We start from the raw sequence: 20,536 nt of genomic DNA, 5'->3' as shown, positions 1-20,536 counted from the left end.
TGTAGTGATAAATATTGAAGTTTTAGAATATTTATAAATTAAATTGCCAAAAGAAACAAAAAACAATTTGTCTATTCTGAAGTTTGAAGATGTACGAAATACAGATTCATTGAACGATATTATAACTTGTAATATAATCAATGACAGGTGGCAATGTCTGCAAGATGGATTTTGAAATGCTTGCATTTCAATAATTATCTTTAATTCTTTAATTTCTTTATTTTTAGTGTGATATTACATTGGATGTAAACTACATATATCAATATATATTGTTACCTTTATATTTTTACACATTCATTAATAGTTTCATGTCCTGAGATAGTCGTATATTATTATTAAATGTAATATGGAACCGAAATATTTTTAATTATCTGTCTGAATGTCCTTTATAGGCCAAATAGAGAACATAGTTTCTCCGTAACGTGGAAATTACCGAAGAGTAGAAACATTTTTTAAAAAAAATTATCAGATGTAGTATTAAGACATTTTTACTGAAAACAAACCAATCATCTCAAAAAATACACCCAGGACTGGCAACAAATAACAATAAGACGCATCTTTGAGCGCGTTCTCTGCATTAAGAAAAAAAGCAACACAAACACTTGTACTTACTTTACGTCACAATATTTGATCCCAATTTATTTTAAGCCTTTATTTGCGATCTTTCATGTTTTTATATTCATAGTAAATGTTGATATACACTGCCGTAGTTCTAAACGAAGTTCCTTTCCTATCCACAGGTTGGCTTGGGGCGCTCTCGACGGCGGTGGCGCTGTTCATCTCGCCAATCACGATTGCTTTCTGCAGGAGGAAGTCGACGCGGGTGACGGCAGTGATCGGGGGTCTCGTGACAGCCCTCGGCTGCCTCTTTACTTCCTTCGCCTCGCAATTCCACCAACTTTTCTTCAGCTACGGGACTGTGATAGGTAAGTAGCTCTGTTTTATCTATTTTGAAACCAGGTCTAATGTCAAAGAATTCAAAGATCAAAATATAGAAATACAAAACAAAATTTTGCCTGTATGGATATGAAACACACGATATGTTCGTTCTTAACAATGTCTGGATGTCCAGGAGATATCCAGAAATATCCGTAAAACATTCAATGGATGTCCCCTCCAGGAGACATCCATAGGACATCCACGAAGGATGGAGCATTAATTTCAGTTGTTAAATGTATTGTAATGAGTTGCTGACAAAGCGTTGATTTCCATAACATCTCCTTCGCCATACAACACAACATAAATGTTCAGGTGGCACCTAATGGATGTCTCTCAGACATTCGTGCCAAAGTTTTGGATGACCAGGAGTTGTTTCCTGGATATCCATATGTCCGTCCAGAAGACATCCATAGGATATCCACGAGGGATGATTCATGGGTATCCTAAAATGGATATTCAATGTATCAATGGGTATCCAGAACTGGATATCTATAGGACGTCCAATGGATATCCATGGATCTGATCTGTAAATTGTGGATACTCCATTGATATCCCTGGAGATTTGTGTTGTTTCACCGATTTAATTATGTACTTTCGTTTGTGCTAAGAGACTTCTGTCCCCTATTAGGTGAAGGATCCCAAAAGCCTAAGTGCTGAAGCACTCATTAATCACACAAATCTTTCCTTTTGTTGCAGGGGTCGGGGTTGGGATGACGCGCGATACTTCTACTCTAATGGTTGCTCAGTACTTCAAGCGGCGGCGGGAGCTGGTCGAGATATTCATCGTTTCGGGTAGCGGACTGGGAATTGCCATCATGTCCGCCTTCATCAAGGGGGCCGTAAGGTGAGTGTATTCGTCCTATTTTTTTTATTTTTATAATGTGTTCATTATATTATATGAACTTCTCTACTGCCGCGATACGTGTCCGAACTGCCCAATGTCTTACAGCCTATGCTTACAGCTGCGGAATATTCCTGGGCATGCGCGCCTGCTTCGGACAGGGTTGCCAACTCAAATCTGTAGATGCAATATTTACCACCCTGTATTAAAGTGAACACTCCTCGCTTGCAATTACGTACATATGAATTGAGTATATATATATGCATAGCAATAAAATGTACAGTTCAACCAAAATGGGAAGAACCCAGGCAAAACTGCGAACTAAAGTGAGCAGTCATTTGTTTTATCTCCTCTCCCTTCCTCTTCGCTTGTGCCCAAGTGCCTTCTGTGTTGCCATATGCATATCTTCCCTCCCTCGCTTCGTTGTCAAAAACTTTAAGAACGTTAAATATTACGTCTGCTTTCGCTGTGAGCGGTTTTACCCCTTCATGATGATACAAACAATTGAGCTTAAATTTCATTCATTTATGGTGAGTTGTTTACAATTGAATGTATTGATTGACATTTTTTTCTAAATTAATTTATAGACTGATAGAAAATGTGTCATGCTTTTATTTTTAACTAAACTGTTATATCTCTTGCACATTCTATATATTGTTGACCGACCATTTTAACATGTAACATCTTGATTGTTGAAGTAAAAGTATTTTATTTAATTGATGTGGGCCATGGAAATACGAATTAAGAGTTCACTACCCATTCTCATGAGTTAAACAAAGAATTTAGAAACGCTACTTTAAGTAACCAAAACATACAAATGCGGAAACGTGGGGTGAAAAGCCTCATAGTCCTGATATGCACCAAGCCTCTCAGCCTTAATCTTGAATGTTTGGTTCAACTGACTTGAAAATACATTGTTTTTTTACCATTCCTATTCCAGCTCGCGCACAGAAATCCCAGAAGTTCCTATGTTGATTTTGCAAAGTCTATTTGCTACATTTGCTACAAGAAATTCCGTTGACGGCCTTCAAGAAAAGTTCCATCCTCAAATTTCTTGCTGTGGCTAAGCAGAAGACTCGTGGAGAACCATAAAGGAAATTTGACTTTCAAAACAAAGTCGCACGGAATATGAAGTCAGTGTATGTATAGAAAGGAGTCCTTCATATACTTCAGAGGAAAGCATGTCTCTTTATGTTTCGCCTAATATACCGAAAGTTCTCTCTATCGCCGCGGCGTAGTGAAGTGTGACGAAGATTTTTGGCATAACGGATTCTCATGCATATGTAAATGTGCTTTGTGTATGCATAGGCTCGTTTAGTATGCACGGAGATCTTTTTTTAGTTCAATCGGACTTTCCTCATGTCTTTGCGAATGCAGTGCGCTGCTACAACCGAGTTGTCATTTGCCCTATCGCATTCCAGATATTCTTCAGTTTGCATTCATATCATTACTCTGTGCTCTGCTTTTTGTATTAACATTAAGATTCATTCAGATACGACGGTTTCATGCTGAGAGCGTTTCTCTCAATGCATTCTCCAAAGGTCAATATACTATTGTGAACATCATGAAAAGCTATAGGTTTGATTCTAATGCTGTAATCAACATGCGAGGTAAGTGACATGTGCAACAAAGACTATAGGAAACAGAGTACATAGCTCAAATGTACATAAAGTATCAGCTGTTATTAGAAAAACCCGCGAGGCTGCAGAACGGTCAAGTGAGCTCTGGAAGGTTGTTTACTGACCTTAGTATGCATATATGGACTTCTGTCTCCTAAGCCGTAAGCCTCCATTCTTCTCCGTTCCTCACCTCCTCCTGCTATCATGAATTTCATCTAATCACCTTTCATTGTCATCGTCGCGATTAGCCAAAAGTGGAAGAAAAACAACGCCAAATAACAAAAATACAGTAGAAATAAAACATAATGCGCCATGTAACCTAATAGAAGTAAAGTGATCTTGCAATAACAATAGAAACAAAGTGCACTATTTGACACAGGCGTGATTAGCGGAGGACAGGGGGATTTGTCCTCCGCCACTCCCAGGAATCCAGAAAAAATGTATTGTGTGTAATTATGACACATATCAGTGTATTGTAGAGCATTTCTCTCTCTAATAACGCTCAAGGTATTTAACATATATTTATCACAAATCCCCACTCGCCTTGTAATCGAGGGGTCCTTAGCTAGATATCCGGTGAAGGCACATAATGGTTCAGATCCAACTTTAAACTGCATATCCAGTCCCTATTAGCCTATTTCTGTGGACTTGAAACAAAAATTCAACAATTCAAACTGGATCATTTCATCATTAAAAAATCTTTTTGGTCTGCAACAACAGTTCAAGGGTGTAAGGCACCCAAGAGTCATCCTAACTTCCGGGAACATCAGTTTTGTAGGCCAATGAGACTCTGTCGTCTGCACTTACAGCCAATATAATCCTCTGTAGAGCTGTGTGTTGTCCTGTTTCTCTGTCCTTGTATGTGCTGAGTGTCCCTTTTTGTAAACTGCGAAAAGAGATTTTAGCCCTTAGAGACGGGCTAATATTAGTTGTTGCAAGGATCTCGATCCTGTATAAAGTGACGGGTGCAAATAGCCAAAGTTCTGACGCACCGAAAGTTCAATCAATAAATAAATAATAACAACATAATTCTCGTTCACACACACACACACATATGCACACACACAAAGATATAACATGCCAGAAGCACAATTATCACTTTACCATATGGAGATTAAGTTGTGATAGTGAAAGTTATTAAAGAATAACAAAACTTTGATAAATTCACTATCAGAGGGAATAAATACCTACCGTCCGCTTGGGAAAGAATATAGATTGTAGAGTCTGGGAAAAAATCCAAACTTTTCTCTCACTCTGTCCAGAGTTCTGTTATGCTGGTTCTGATTGATTGCCAGTGTCAATTAAAATGTCGACTTTATCGCTGTTAATTCAATTTTGGTGTATTTCAGTTGGAGGAAGCTATTAGAATATACAAGCGGAGAATATATATTACCGTGAAAAGAGTGAAGCATTCTTACACGGCACGAAAATGTCCCTCTCATGTCTGTCTCTTTCTCTTTATCATCGTTCGTGGCCAGGAAGAAATGAAAAACGCAAGGAAGGATCTGGATTCATCAATTACCAAGGCAAAAAAAAGGTCAAGGTATTCCGATTCAGTAATGCTTTTGCCTATGAAATTAACCTGTAGAAATGCCTTTCCCGTGTTCTTGCCAGTGGAAGCGGGATTCTTTCACAGGAAGCCGCCTTTGCTCAGAGCTGTTCATCGTCCGCTCGCTCAGTCTCTGGCCGCAACAACTCCGAATCTCGAAAAGACCTTGCAGTGTTGCCATAATCGGAGTCCAAAATTTCCATTTTTGGTAATTTTCCCCCTTCATCTTAGGAAAACTGAAATCCGCGATTGATTAATTGATTTCCTTCATTGCACTTTGCATTTTTTCCACTTTGGGCTAATTGCGAAGAATGAAATGGATGCAGTGACAATCACAAACGCATATGGACGGAACACAACACTGGCTGTGTAATCTTATTATTGTAGTGTTTAAACTGTCCAGACGCCACAGCCTCGTTAGTCAGCACAGTGCAGTCAGTCCAGGGTGTATACTACGTGTAAGTGAGGTTGACATTTTATTATCTTCGGAAACGGTCACCCCTTATACCCTGAAATCCAGTCAGAAGCGACAAGCGATATGTGTCAGTTCGAAACAAGCCTTCAGAGATAAATGCAACCTTTCGTGCCAAAGTGACACGACAAGCTGCATGTGTCGCTCGGACTGGGTCGTTTTAATCGTGACGCTTCAGTCACGTGACGCGCAGTGATAGATATATATATATATATATATATATATATATTGTAATGACTGCCTACCGGTAGAAATAGGGAGCCACCACATCATGGAGGCAACAGTGCCTCCGGGAACCAGTTGGGCAACAAAACAAGACAAATCAAAAATTAAATCCACGGCTAGCTATACATACAACCTCAACTGGCTCCTTGTAACACACACATTTGCAGGTGAAACTTAATATGAGTAGGTAAATCGAGATGCAAACACAATCATTATTATTTCCATAATTTTAATTTATATTATTATTTTAGCTAACTGAGGCATGAAACAAAACTGATCCAAGAATCAAGACCTATAAACATATTGATAAAATTTACACACACTGTCACAAACTAAATTAGCAATAAAGAGTTGAAATTATTTGGCCAATTACATAATGCATGCAGTACGCGTACTACACTACAGTTTGCACATTACCTTGTCTGCCGATGCACATTAGAAAGAAAAATATATATAAGCGCGCACTGAGTTCATCGTTGGGGCCCAGTCTTCTAATATGGTCCTGATGTCACGTTTGAAGAGATATGGATGGGGGGGGGGTAATAGATGAAATGATAGCGGTCCTTCTGTATAGCAGCTACAACCACTGGTGGGTTCCTTGGTCGTCTCCGGTTCAGTCCATTTCAGAGCGCTTGATTACTGTATAAGCTGTTCTGCAGGCATCTTAACGTTTGACTCGCCGTACTTGACGATGCTTCAACACTTTCCCGTTCACGCATCCGAGCGTCAGTAGAAGATGAATTAGATAGTGGCTGTTTGTGCCCTCGGGCGTTTAATATTCGCAATTCATTTGCACGTACTTATAACTAATTTGCACGGGTTTTAATTAATTCGCACGTACTTAGAATTCATTAGCATGTACTTAGAATACTTTACATTTATGTATTTGCATGTTTATAACTTTTTATGAATATATATTTATTTATTTTATGAAAAATATGTATATAGAAGGTAATTAGAGGTACTAAACGGTATGCATATGGTTTTATATTCATTACTGCAAAGTATGTAATGTATAAATCGATAATAATTAATGTTTATAATATTGAAAATAAGTTTTCTATGGTTTATGAACCGCTATGAACGGTGGTAATGGTACGAAAGAAGACGGTCCCGGTACTCGAACCCGCGATATGTAATATTATTAATTAGTACTATGTAATAATGTATGTTATTATGGTATGAAACACGGTGGTGCAACACGCTAGACAGAATACTGTCTCCGAATCTGAACTCCGCGCTCCGCGCTGAGGGTAGACGAGAAAGGAATTTGGGAGATGTGCGTTCAAGGTCAAATGACGTCACAACGTCAGAACAAAGAAGGAATCTGATTGACCAATCAGAGAACGCGTCGGTAGATTTTCAGAACCGGTTTTTTCAAGGTTAACCAGTACGCAAGAACAGGGGAAAGCTATGCAATGCCGTAGGGCAGGGGAGGTATTCAACCAGACAACAAAGGATGTCTGAGAATGCACAGCAATGGTCAAATCTCTGAAGCTATGCGGTTTCCGCCGCCAATTAATATTCCGCTCAGGTTTGCCTTCAAGGCACAGGACGCTTTAGCGCAGGGTCTTTTTATCTGTACTATGAAGAAGGGAGAGCTATTAGGGACGGGGCCTACAGTTTTCACTATGTGCTTTTATCACGGGGTAACGAACCTAGGACCCTTTGATTATTGATTTAGGTAGTAAATGTATGTTACTGTGTGCTATTTAACTTAATTTTGAGTTTATTTTTTACCAAACTTTGACTTTATGTCAAACATTTTCACAGCTTATCCTTATTTTTACAAAAATAACACTATTTGTACTATTCAGGCAACATTTTTTTATTAAATGTTGGACTCGCAAAGACATTTTTTCAACTTTTAACTTATTATTTTACAATTTTATGTTAATTTTTTTACCAAAATAACACTATTTGTACTATTCAAGCAACATTTTTTATTAAATTTTGCACTCACAAAAAAACATTTTTTCAATTTTTAACTTATTATTTTACAATTTTATGTTAATTTTTTTACCAAAATAACACTATTTGTACTATTCAGGCAACATTTTTTATTAAATTTTGGACTCGCAAAGACATTTTTTACAACTTTTTAACTTATTATTTACAATTTTGTACCTATTTTTTAACCTAAATAACACTATTTATACTATTAAGGAAAGACTTTTAGTTATATTTTCGACACACAAAGTGTGTGTTCTCAACTTCTATCTGTTTATTTCACAAGTTTAGGCTTATTATTATTCAAATAACACAATTCAATCTGTTCAGGAAAGACTTTTAGTTATATTTTCGACACACAGAGTGTGTTTTTTCAACTTCTATCTGTTTATTTCACAAGTTTAGGCTTATTATTACCAAAATAATACAATTCAATCTGTTCAGGAAAGACTTTTAGTCGCATTTTCGACACACAAAGTGTGTGTTCTCAACTTCTATCTGTTTATTTCACAAGTTTAGGCTTATTATTACTCAAATAACACAATTCTATCTGTTCAGGAAAGACTTTAGTTACATTTTCGACACACAAAGTGTGTGTTCTCAACTTCTATCTGTTTATTTCACAAGTTTAGGCTTATTATTACCAAAATAATACAATTCAATCTGTTCAGGAAAGACTTTTAGTCGCATTTTCGACACACAAAGTGTGTGTTCTCAACTTTTATTTGTTTATTTTACAAGTTTAGCCTAATATTTACTCAAATGACACTATTTATATTATTCAGGCACCATTTTTATTACATTTTGGACTCTCAAAGACACACACACACACACACACACACATACACACAGAGAGAGAGAGAGAGAGAGAGAGAGAGAGAGAGAGAGAGAGAGATTTTTTCCAAGTTTACAGGATTATTCTCTAGTTTACTCAAATAACACAATTTAGATGTGTTTTGAATTATATTTTGGATGCAAAAGTATGTTTTGACAAGTTCTACCCTTTTATTTTACAAGTTTAGGCTTATTATTACTCAAATAACACAATTTAATCCAGTCAGGAAGGATTTGTTATTATATTTTGGATGCAAAAGTATGTTTTGACAAGTTCTACCCTTTTATTTTACAAGTTTAGGCTTATTATTACTCAAATAACACAATTTAATCCAGTCAGGAAGGATTTGTTATTATATTTTGGATGCACAAAGAGAGGTTTTCAACTTTTTTATTGATTTCTTTGCAGGGTATGTATTAATTTTTATTTATTTTGTTTTGTATCATATATACATTTACAAATTTTTAACTTAGAGTTTAGTATTTATTTAATTTTTTCAAAAACACTAAAAAAAGTACTTTTAGCTAAAATGTAAGCCACAGAATATATTATTATTATTATTATTATTATTATTAGGGTTTACTGATTTCCACTATGCTATTTTTGGTTCTGTATTTCTATATGTATTTATTTAGGGCAGGTTACGCCTGCCACGTAGGAAAGTTTGTTTATTTTAGAGTTTGCTGAGTATTTTGTTACTGCTATACTAGGTAAAAGTTTTCTAAATATACCAGATAGAGCTCTATATACTTTTGTTTTTGCTATTTTGGAGATGATGCGATCAGCACCACTCTCCATCTGCTTTTTATTTTATGTACCCAATATTATTTTGAGGCTTAGTGAATTCTAGAGCCTATTTATGCAGGAGAGAGGACTTGAAAATTTTGATCTCAGACAACCCACAACTATTTGTCAGAGTATTTTAAAGGATATTTTATACTTATTATGTGCCACTAGAATATCAAAGCTTGCTTAATTTTTATGTCTGTAACGCATTTATTGTATTTCTAACTAAGGCTTACTGGATAAAGTACACGAAATGTTTAACATTTCAACTATTTGCTTTTATACGAGGGCAATTTTTTAGTGTAACGAAAATTATGATGTGTCTATGAGGTCTGAAACCCCTTTACCGAGGGTCCATATTTGGACGCTTACTAATATTGTTTTTTCCCCTTACATATAACAATTTAACAATATAATTACAATACGAAGTTAACAGACGGCTTAGGGGCCTAGGTCCACTTTCCAAACTTTTTTCTACGCTAGAAGAATAATTTAGCCTTATAACCTTTTTCAAGGTATTTTTAAGTATTACTGGATTTTTTGGGTGCATCAACATTTGGGTTATTTTCATTTGGCTTATTATACGAGGCTACAATCACTATTTGAACACTGAAATTCTCTGATTGAAACTAAAAGCTTAGGCTGTAACTAGGGACTTAGTATGTATATCGACAATTTATAGGAAACACGAACCTTACAAAGGATTGTAGGTGACGTAGGACCACACGCCAGAGCTTTGTTAATCTGCAAGAAGCACTTACAGCTAATATTACGAGGAAATGAGGTTAATTTTTACTGTTTCACAAGAATGCTATCTTTTATACACCCAATATTTGCTTTTTCAAGTAACTACTTGTACCAGAAGCACTTACAGGCCAACTGTAACTAGACTTCGACTTATTCTATATCAGGTGCTAAATTTATAAAGAACTATGATTGTGTATATTTCTGAGGAAGTAGGCAAAAGCAGATTACCCGATTAAAGTATCTGAAAAACATATTTTTCTATGCAAGTATATTTTTATTGACTGGATTATTTAACAGATCAAACAGGAAGACTGCAAAATTCATTAAATGTAGTTCTATAGTATAGGTGGTTTCAGAGACATAAAAAGAACAAATATAAGATTTCGCTTTTTTTTGCTTCTGAGGCTAATCGCGACGCTAAGGGTAAATGGCCAGGAAATGTAACGGAGGAGAAACAATCCCAAAAGTTATGGGCTGCATGTAAGTTAATACCACGGAGATATTACAGTAGGTGTAGGTTCTTCCACCAGAACATTTCTATCATAATAATACTGATTATGCTGTACTGTTAGCTAAAGATGCTGATATTTGAGAAACTTAAAAGCTTATTTGCAAAATTTTAGATAAATAATAATCTGTTAGACTGTAAACATATTTTATATCCATTCTGCAAAAGATCCGATGACAAAATTTAAAAATTGTAATCGCCCAGACAGGGACTCGAACCCTGGACAGATAGGTTAAAAGCCTAACGCTATACCAACTAAGCTATCTGGGCACAAGGTATTCTTTTTTGAAAAGTTAGTTATGTTAAGAAATATATTGAAACACTTGAGAACACTCTTGGTCTGGTTCGACAGAGGAGACAACATTTCCAAATTTTTACAGACAGGGTGTATTTTTCCACTATAGAGGCCTTCGCTATATGTAATTCGAAACGCTAAAGTTCAGCTAGCTTCCAAAATTGAGGTAAAGATTGTGTTTGACGAGATTAACAAGTTACAATTATATCCAGTTACGGACAAATAAAGCTAAAACTCTCAGATTTACTGTACTAGCCAAGTTTTAGTAACATTTTCTTCACTTTAGTACAAATACCAAAGGAATAGGTATATTTTATTTATAATTTGACAAAATGTACTAGTATTTAATTCACAAAGGTAGGTAAAAAAACAGTATTTTTAAAAAATATTGTTACTGTCTTCAAATTTTATGTTATTTAGCCACTAACAACTGGTTTACACTGTTTGACATCCTTTAAATAGCAAAAGAAGGAATTATTTGTTTAGTATTTTTACTACTTTATATTTATTTAAGAAAACAATACTACGGTTTAACTTAATTTTTAACAAATTGTTACTAATTTATATATCAAAGTTATGTTATTTAGAGTGTTTGAAGGCGTATAAAGTTAATATTTGTATTTATCAGTGCAACTAACAATTATATTTTACACACAAAAGATAATGTTTACAGTTAAATCACTTGAATCAGAGAATAATATTTTACAGTAATTGATTCATTCAGCACTAGTCAGTACTTTTATGCATCAGAAAGTTTTCTTAATTTTCTATTATGCATGCTATTTTGTGCTATTCTTAAAATGTATTTCTAGGGCAAACTGGTTTAATTTTCTGCTTATAATGCAAAGTTGACAGTTTTCGCACAATGCATTGTACATTTGTTATATTCTCTACGTACAATCCAAATATTATGCTTATTTAATATATAACTAACTAACTCTCTACCCTTCTTAAACCCGAAGTTTCATGGCTGCAGCAACACATGCCTTTCATCTGTCCCTGTCCTGAGCAAGATCTATATACTCCTTTCCTTCCCCACCAATTTCCTTTAGGTCCATCTCTACATTATCCCTTCATCTTTGTTTTGGTCTTTCTATTGGTCTTTTACCATCAGGTTTCCCAACAAGAATCCTGTATACTCTTCTTTCCTCTCCCATTCGTACCACATGATCTACACACCTAAGTCTTCTTGATTTAATCATTCTAATAATATCTGGACGTGAATACAAATTATGTACTTCTAAATTATGTAACCTTCTCCACTCATTTGTCTCCTCATCTGTCTTAGGCCCAAATATTTTCCTAAGGATTTTATTTTCAAATACTCTCAATTTATGTTCCTTTTTCAATGTAAGGGTCCAGGTTTATTTACTGTATTTAACTTTTATTTTTTGTAATTAACAAAAATTAAAAGCTTATACTGTAGTTATTATATCTTTTTCTATCAGCTTACTTTGAAATTAATATTATTAGGTATAGTCTTTGACTTATAACTATATTGCTTTTTTATCAATTTATCTAAGAGTACACGCAGACAAACACATGTGTACACACTTTTATGTACATAGATATGCCTTTTTTTTTCAATATTTTAGTATGAAGATTGCACTTTAGCTATTTAAGCAAGGGTAGGAAAGGTAGGATTTCTGAGAATTTGTTGCAGGATTTTGTTGTCCAAGTATAGATGAGAACTGAGCTGGGAGACTGTTTTGAACATTTTCATGAGAGTTTGCATGTGAACTGTATGCAAATTGAGCACTATTGACTGTGCATGCTTCTAAGTTTTGCTGTTATTTCACATCAACTTTGTGAGACTGTAGACAGTTTTCCTATTTCAAGTAGTTTTTATTGATTGTATTTGTATACGTTTTGGGGACTTAGCAGTTTTATATTATGAGGCAGTTTGTTGTAGAATATTTTTACCTGATTGTTTTGAGATATTGAGTGTCTGCTGTTTTACTTGTAATTATTTTCCTTCTTGTGTTGTGTATTTGACTATATTTTGTCCAAGTTTGTAGTATTTAGAATAATTGTTATTGACTTGTAGATGTAGGGAGTAATAATCCTTTGCAGGATGCCCTATACTTTAGTCTGAACATTATTCTTAGTGTTCACTTTTGAAGCCTTAGTATTCTGGTAGTAATTCATTTGTAATGTAGGCATTTTTCTGATAAATTATACTCACTTAGTTGTTTCAGCAGGTAGAAGTTGCATGATGGTTTACTGCCGATGATGTTAATTTGCTCTTCTTATGTACTACGTATGATGTACCTTACTTGAGTAATTGGAATTTTGTACTGAAAATAAGATTGCTTGTCTATCTTATTCCTATGTTTTTACTCTATTCTATGCCTTGGAAGAATCTAGATATATATTGTGCTTGCAGTTTTATGCTTCTCTAAGGTTTCAGCTATGTAGTTTTTTAAACTGTGCTATGGGTGTGACTATTGATTTCGCTTTCTGGATGCCATGTTGGTTTCTGTGTATTCCTCTTGCTGCTTGAATTTGTCTTAGGTTGTTTGCTTTTTTTTCTTAGATCTTTATATGTTTATTTGTTCAGTATTTTTTATTTTTTAAATATTCTTTTACATAAAAAATTCAAAGTACATTGTTAAAGTCCAAATCTGTTAAAATTCAATTTTTCAAAGTTAAAGTTTTAAAAATACAATTTTATAAAATTAAAAGTTATAATAGTATATTTTTGTTAGTAGAAGTTTTTATACTAGGGCAAATTATTTTGTTGTTAATGTAAAATTTGTTAGTTAATGTAAAATTAAAGTAATTAAAAATCAATTTTTCAAAGTTATAGTTTTAAAAATACAATTTTCTAAAATTAAATGTTTTAATAGTACATTTTTGTTAGAAGAAGTTTTTATACTAGAGTAAATTTTTTTGTTGTTAAAGTAAAATATGTTAGTTAATGTAAAATTAAAGTAATTAAAATGCAAAAAAAAATAAAAAAACTGAACAAATAAACATATAAAGATCTAAGAAAAAAAAGCAAACAACCTAAGACAAATTCAAGCAGCAAGAGGAATACACAGAAACCAACATGGCATCCAGAAAGCGAAATCAATAGTCACACCCATAGCACAGTTTAAAAAACTACATAGCTGAAACCTTAGAGAAGCATAAAACTGCAAGCACAATATATATCTAGATTCTTCCAAGGCATAGAATAGAGTAAAAACATAGGAATAAGATAGACAAGCAATCTTATTTTCAGTACAAAATTCCAATTACTCAAGTAAGGTACATCATACGTAGTACATAAGAAGAGCAAATTAACATCATCGGCAGTAAACCATCATGCAACTTCTACCTGCTGAAACAACTAAGTGAGTATAATTTATCAGAAAAATGCCTACATTACAAATGAATTACTACCAGAATACTAAGGCTTCAAAAGTGAACACTAAGAATAATGTTCAGACTAAAGTATAGGGCATCCTGCAAAGGATTATTACTCCCTACATCTACAAGTCAATAACAATTATTCTAAATACTACAAACTTGGACAAAATATAGTCAAATACACAACACAAGAAGGAAAATAATTACAAGTAAAACAGCAGACACTCAATATCTCAAAACAATCAGGTAAAAATATTCTACAACAAACTGCCTCATAATATAAAACTGCTAAGTCCCCAAAACGTATACAAATACAATCAATAAAAACTACTTGAAATAGGAAAACTGTCTACAGTCTCACAAAGTTGATGTGAAATAACAGCAAAACTTAGAAGCATGCACAGTCAATAGTGCTCAATTTGCATACAGTTCACATGCAAACTCTCATGAAAATGTTCAAAACAGTCTCCCAGCTCAGTTCTCATCTATACTTGGACAACAAAATCCTGCAACAAATTCTCAGAAATCCTACCTTTCCTACCCTTGCTTAAATAGCTAAAGTGCAATCTTCATACTAAAATATTGAAAAAAAAAAGGCATATCTATGTACATAAAAGTGTGTACACATGTGTTTGTCTGCGTGTACTCTTAGATAAATTGATAAAAAAGCAATATAGTTATAAGTCAAAGACTATACCTAATAATATTAATTTCAAAGTAAGCTGATAGAAAAAGATATAATAACTACAGTATAAGCTTTTAATTTTTGTTAATTACAAAAAATAAAAGTTAAATACAGTAAATAAACCTGGACCCTTACATTGAAAAAGGAACATAAATTGAGAGTATTTGAAAATAAAATCCTTAGGAAAATATTTGGGCCTAAGACAGATGAGGAGACAAATGAGTGGAGAAGGTTACATAATTTAGAAGTACATAATTTGTATTCACGTCCAGATATTATTAGAATGATTAAATCAAGAAGACTTAGGTGTGTAGATCATGTGGTACGAATGGGAGAGGAAAGAAGAGTATACAGGATTCTTGTTGGGAAACCTGATGGTAAAAGACCAATAGAAAGACCAAAACAAAGATGAAGGGATAATGTAGAGATGGACCTAAAGGAAATTGGTGGGGAAGGAAAGGAGTATATAGATCTTGCTCAGGACAGGGACAGATGAAAGGCATGTGTTGCTGCAGCCATGAAACTTCGGGTTTAAGAAGGGTAGAGAGTTAGTTAGTTATATATTAAATAAGCATAATATTTGGATTGTACGTAGAGAATATAACAAATGTACAATGCATTGTGCGAAAACTGTCAACTTTGCATTATAAGCAGAAAATTAAACCAGTTTGCCCTAGAAATACATTTTAAGAATAGCACAAAATAGCATGCATAATAGAAAATTAAGAAAACTTTCTGATGCATAAAAGTACTGACTAGTGCTGAATGAATCAATTACTGTAAAATATTATTCTCTGATTCAAGTGATTTAACTGTAAACATTATCTTTTGTGTGTAAAATATAATTGTTAGTTGCACTGATAAATACAAATATTAACTTTATACGCCTTCAAACACTCTAAATAACATAACTTTGATATATAAATTAGTAACAATTTGTTAAAAATTAAGTTAAACCGTAGTATTGTTTTCTTAAATAAATATAAAGTAGTAAAAATACTAAACAAATAATTCCTTCTTTTGCTATTTAAAGGATGTCAAACAGTGTAAACCAGTTGTTAGTGGCTAAATAACATAAAATTTGAAGACAGTAACAATATTTTTTAAAAATACTGTTTTTTTACCTACCTTTGTGAATTAAATACTAGTACATTTTGTCAAATTATAAATAAAATATACCTATTCCTTTGGTATTTGTACTAAAGTGAAGAAAATGTTACTAAAACTTGGCTAGTACAGTAAATCTGAGAGTTTTAGCTTTATTTGTCCGTAACTGGATATAATTGTAACTTGTTAATCTCGTCAAACACAATCTTTACCTCAATTTTGGAAGCTAGCTGAACTTTAGCGTTTCGAATTACATATAGCGAAGGCCTCTATAGTGGAAAAATACACCCTGTCTGTAAAAATTTGGAAATGTTGTCTCCTCTGTCGAACCAGACCAAGAGTGTTCTCAAGTGTTTCAATATATTTCTTAACATAACTAACTTTTCAAAAAAGAATACCTTGTGCCCAGATAGCTTAGTTGGTATAGCGTTAGGTTTTTAACCTATCTGTCCAGGGTTCGAGTCCCTGTCTGGGCGATTACAATTTTTAAATTTTGTCATCGGATCTTTTGCAGAATGGATATAAAATATGTTTACAGTCTAACAGATTATTATTTATCTAAAATTTTGCAAATAAGCTTTTAAGTTTCTCAAATATCAGCATCTTTAGCTAACAGTACAGCATAATCAGTATTATTATGATAGAAATGTTCTGGTGGAAGAACCTACACCTACTGTAATATCTCTGTGGTATTAACTTACATGCAGCCCATAACTTTTGGGATTGTTTCTCCTCCGTTACATTTCCTGGCCATTTACCCTTAGCGTCGCGATTAGCCTCAGAAGCAAAAAAAAGCGAAATCTTATATTTGTTCTTTTTATGTCTCTGAAACCACCTATACTATAGAACTACATTTAATGAATTTTGCAGTCTTCCTGTTTGATCTGTTAAATAATCCAGTCAATAAAAATATACTTGCATAGAAAAATATGTTTTTCAGATACTTTAATCGGGTAATCTGCTTTTGCCTACTTCCTCAGAAATATACACAATCATAGTTCTTTATAAATTTAGCACCTGATATAGAATAAGTCGAAGTCTAGTTACAGTTGGCCTGTAAGTGCTTCTGGTACAAGTAGTTACTTGAAAAAGCAAATATTGGGTGTATAAAAGATAGCATTCTTGTGAAACAGTAAAAATTAACCTCATTTCCTCGTAATATTAGCTGTAAGTGCTTCTTGCAGATTAACAAAGCTCTGGCGTGTGGTCCTACGTCACCTACAATCCTTTGTAAGGTTCGTGTTTCCTATAAATTGTCGATATACATACTAAGTCCCTAGTTACAGCCTAAGCTTTTAGTTTCAATCAGAGAATTTCAGTGTTCAAATAGTGATTGTAGCCTCGTATAATAAGCCAAATGAAAATAACCCAAATGTTGATGCACCCAAAAAATCCAGTAATACTTAAAAATACCTTGAAAAAGGTTATAAGGCTAAATTATTCTTCTAGCGTAGAAAAAAGTTTGGAAAGTGGACCTAGGCCCCTAAGCCGTCTGTTAACTTCGTATTGTAATTATATTGTTAAATTGTTATATGTAAGGGGAAAAAACAATATTAGTAAGCGTCCAAATATGGACCCTCGGTAAAGGGGTTTCAGACCTCATAGACACATCATAATTTTCGTTACACTAAAAAATTGCCCTCGTATAAAAGCAAATAGTTGAAATGTTAAACATTTCGTGTACTTTATCCAGTAAGCCTTAGTTAGAAATACAATAAATGCGTTACAGACATAAAAATTAAGCAAGCTTTGATATTCTAGTGGCACATAATAAGTATAAAATATCCTTTAAAATACTCTGACAAATAGTTGTGGGTTGTCTGAGATCAAAATTTTCAAGTCCTCTCTCCTGCATAAATAGGCTCTAGAATTCACTAAGCCTCAAAATAATATTGGGTACATAAAATAAAAAGCAGATGGAGAGTGGTGCTGATCGCATCATCTCCAAAATAGCAAAAACAAAAGTATATAGAGCTCTATCTGGTATATTTAGAAAACTTTTACCTAGTATAGCAGTAACAAAATACTCAGCAAACTCTAAAATAAACAAACTTTCCTACGTGGCAGGCGTAACCTGCCCTAAATAAATACATATAGAAATACAGAACCAAAAATAGCATAGTGGAAATCAGTAAACCCTAATAATAATAATAATAATAATAATAATATATTCTGTGGCTTACATTTTAGCTAAAAGTACTTTTTTTAGTGTTTTTGAAAAAATTAAATAAATACTAAACTCTAAGTTAAAAATTTGTAAATGTATATATGATACAAAACAAAATAAATAAAAATTAATACATACCCTGCAAAGAAATCAATAAAAAAGTTGAAAACCTCTCTTTGTGCATCCAAAATATAATAACAAATCCTTCCTGACTGGATTAAATTGTGTTATTTGAGTAATAATAAGCCTAAACTTGTAAAATAAAAGGGTAGAACTTGTCAAAACATACTTTTGCATCCAAAATATAATAACAAATCCTTCCTGACTGGATTAAATTGTGTTATTTGAGTAATAATAAGCCTAAACTTGTAAAATAAAAGGGTAGAACTTGTCAAAACATACTTTTGCATCCAAAATATAATTCAAAACACATCTAAATTGTGTTATTTGAGTAAACTAGAGAATAATCCTGTAAACTTGGAAAAAATCTCTCTCTCTCTCTCTCTCTCTCTCTCTCTCTCTCTCTCTCTCTCTCTCTCTCTCTGTGTGTATGTGTGTGTGTGTGTGTGTGTGTGTCTTTGAGAGTCCAAAATGTAATAAAAATGGTGCCTGAATAATATAAATAGTGTCATTTGAGTAAATATTAGGCTAAACTTGTAAAATAAACAAATAAAAGTTGAGAACACACACTTTGTGTGTCGAAAATGCGACTAAAAGTCTTTCCTGAACAGATTGAATTGTATTATTTTGGTAATAATAAGCCTAAACTTGTGAAATAAACAGATAGAAGTTGAGAACACACACTTTGTGTGTCGAAAATGTAACTAAAGTCTTTCCTGAACAGATAGAATTGTGTTATTTGAGTAATAATAAGCCTAAACTTGTGAAATAAACAGATAGAAGTTGAGAACACACACTTTGTGTGTCGAAAATGCGACTAAAAGTCTTTCCTGAACAGATTGAATTGTATTATTTTGGTAATAATAAGCCTAAACTTGTGAAATAAACAGATAGAAGTTGAAAAAACACACTCTGTGTGTCGAAAATATAACTAAAAGTCTTTCCTGAACAGATTGAATTGTGTTATTTGAATAATAATAAGCCTAAACTTGTGAAATAAACAGATAGAAGTTGAGAACACACACTTTGTGTGTCGAAAATATAACTAAAAGTCTTTCCTTAATAGTATAAATAGTGTTATTTAGGTTAAAAAATAGGTACAAAATTGTAAATAATAAGTTAAAAAGTTGTAAAAAATGTCTTTGCGAGTCCAAAATTTAATAAAAAATGTTGCCTGAATAGTACAAATAGTGTTATTTTGGTAAAAAAATTAACATAAAATTGTAAAATAATAAGTTAAAAATTGAAAAAATGTTTTTTTGTGAGTGCAAAATTTAATAAAAAATGTTGCTTGAATAGTACAAATAGTGTTATTTTGGTAAAAAAATTAACATAAAATTGTAAAATAATAAGTTAAAAGTTGAAAAAATGTCTTTGCGAGTCCAACATTTAATAAAAAAATGTTGCCTGAATAGTACAAATAGTGTTATTTTTGTAAAAATAAGGATAAGCTGTGAAAATGTTTGACATAAAGTCAAAGTTTGGTAAAAAATAAACTCAAAATTAAGTTAAATAGCACACAGTAACATACATTTACTACCTAAATCAATAATCAAAGGGTCCTAGGTTCGTTACCCCGTGATAAAAGCACATAGTGAAAACTGTAGGCCCCGTCCCTAATAGCTCTCCCTTCTTCATAGTACAGATAAAAAGACCCTGCGCTAAAGCGTCCTGTGCCTTGAAGGCAAACCTGAGCGGAATATTAATTGGCGGCGGAAACCGCATAGCTTCAGAGATTTGACCATTGCTGTGCATTCTCAGACATCCTTTGTTGTCTGGTTGAATACCTCCCCTGCCCTACGGCATTGCATAGCTTTCCCCTGTTCTTGCGTACTGGTTAACCTTGAAAAAACCGGTTCTGAAAATCTACCGACGCGTTCTCTGATTGGTCAATCAGATTCCTTCTTTGTTCTGACGTTGTGACGTCATTTGACCTTGAACGCACATCTCCCAAATTCCTTTCTCGTCTACCCTCAGCGCGGAGCGCGGAGTTCAGATTCGGAGACAGTATTCTGTCTAGCGTGTTGCACCACCGTGTTTCATACCATAATAACATACATTATTACATAGTACTAATTAATAATATTACATATCGCGGGTTCGAGTACCGGGACCGTCTTCTTTCGTACCATTACCACCGTTCATAGCGGTTCATAAACCATAGAAAACTTATTTTCAATATTATAAACATTAATTATTATCGATTTATACATTACATACTTTGCAGTAATGAATATAAAACCATATGCATACCGTTTAGTACCTCTAATTACCTTCTATATACATATTTTTCATAAAATAAATAAATATATATTCATAAAAAGTTATAAACATGCA

The 20,536-nt window shown here is 33.5% G+C and overlaps 1 protein-coding gene across 1 annotated transcript in view; it reads left to right on the top strand.

Annotated features, from left to right (window-relative positions):
* Window positions 1-20,536, top strand: part of LOC145988672 (monocarboxylate transporter 10-like) — a 629,769-nt gene that overhangs the window by 553,460 nt on the left and 55,773 nt on the right. The window contains exons 2-3 of the mRNA XM_083123735.1: window positions 741-926; window positions 1,636-1,783. Of these exons, the coding sequence (XP_082979861.1) occupies window positions 741-926; window positions 1,636-1,783 (334 nt within the window). The remainder of the gene's footprint in view (window positions 1-740; window positions 927-1,635; window positions 1,784-20,536) is intronic.

This window comes from Lepisma saccharinum, chromosome 6, assembly GCF_977018435.1.
Source record: "Lepisma saccharinum chromosome 6, izLepSacc3.1, whole genome shotgun sequence".
Classification (NCBI taxonomy): Eukaryota; Metazoa; Arthropoda; class Insecta; order Zygentoma; family Lepismatidae; genus Lepisma; species Lepisma saccharinum.
This window is presented reverse-complemented; position numbering and strand designations above follow the sequence as displayed.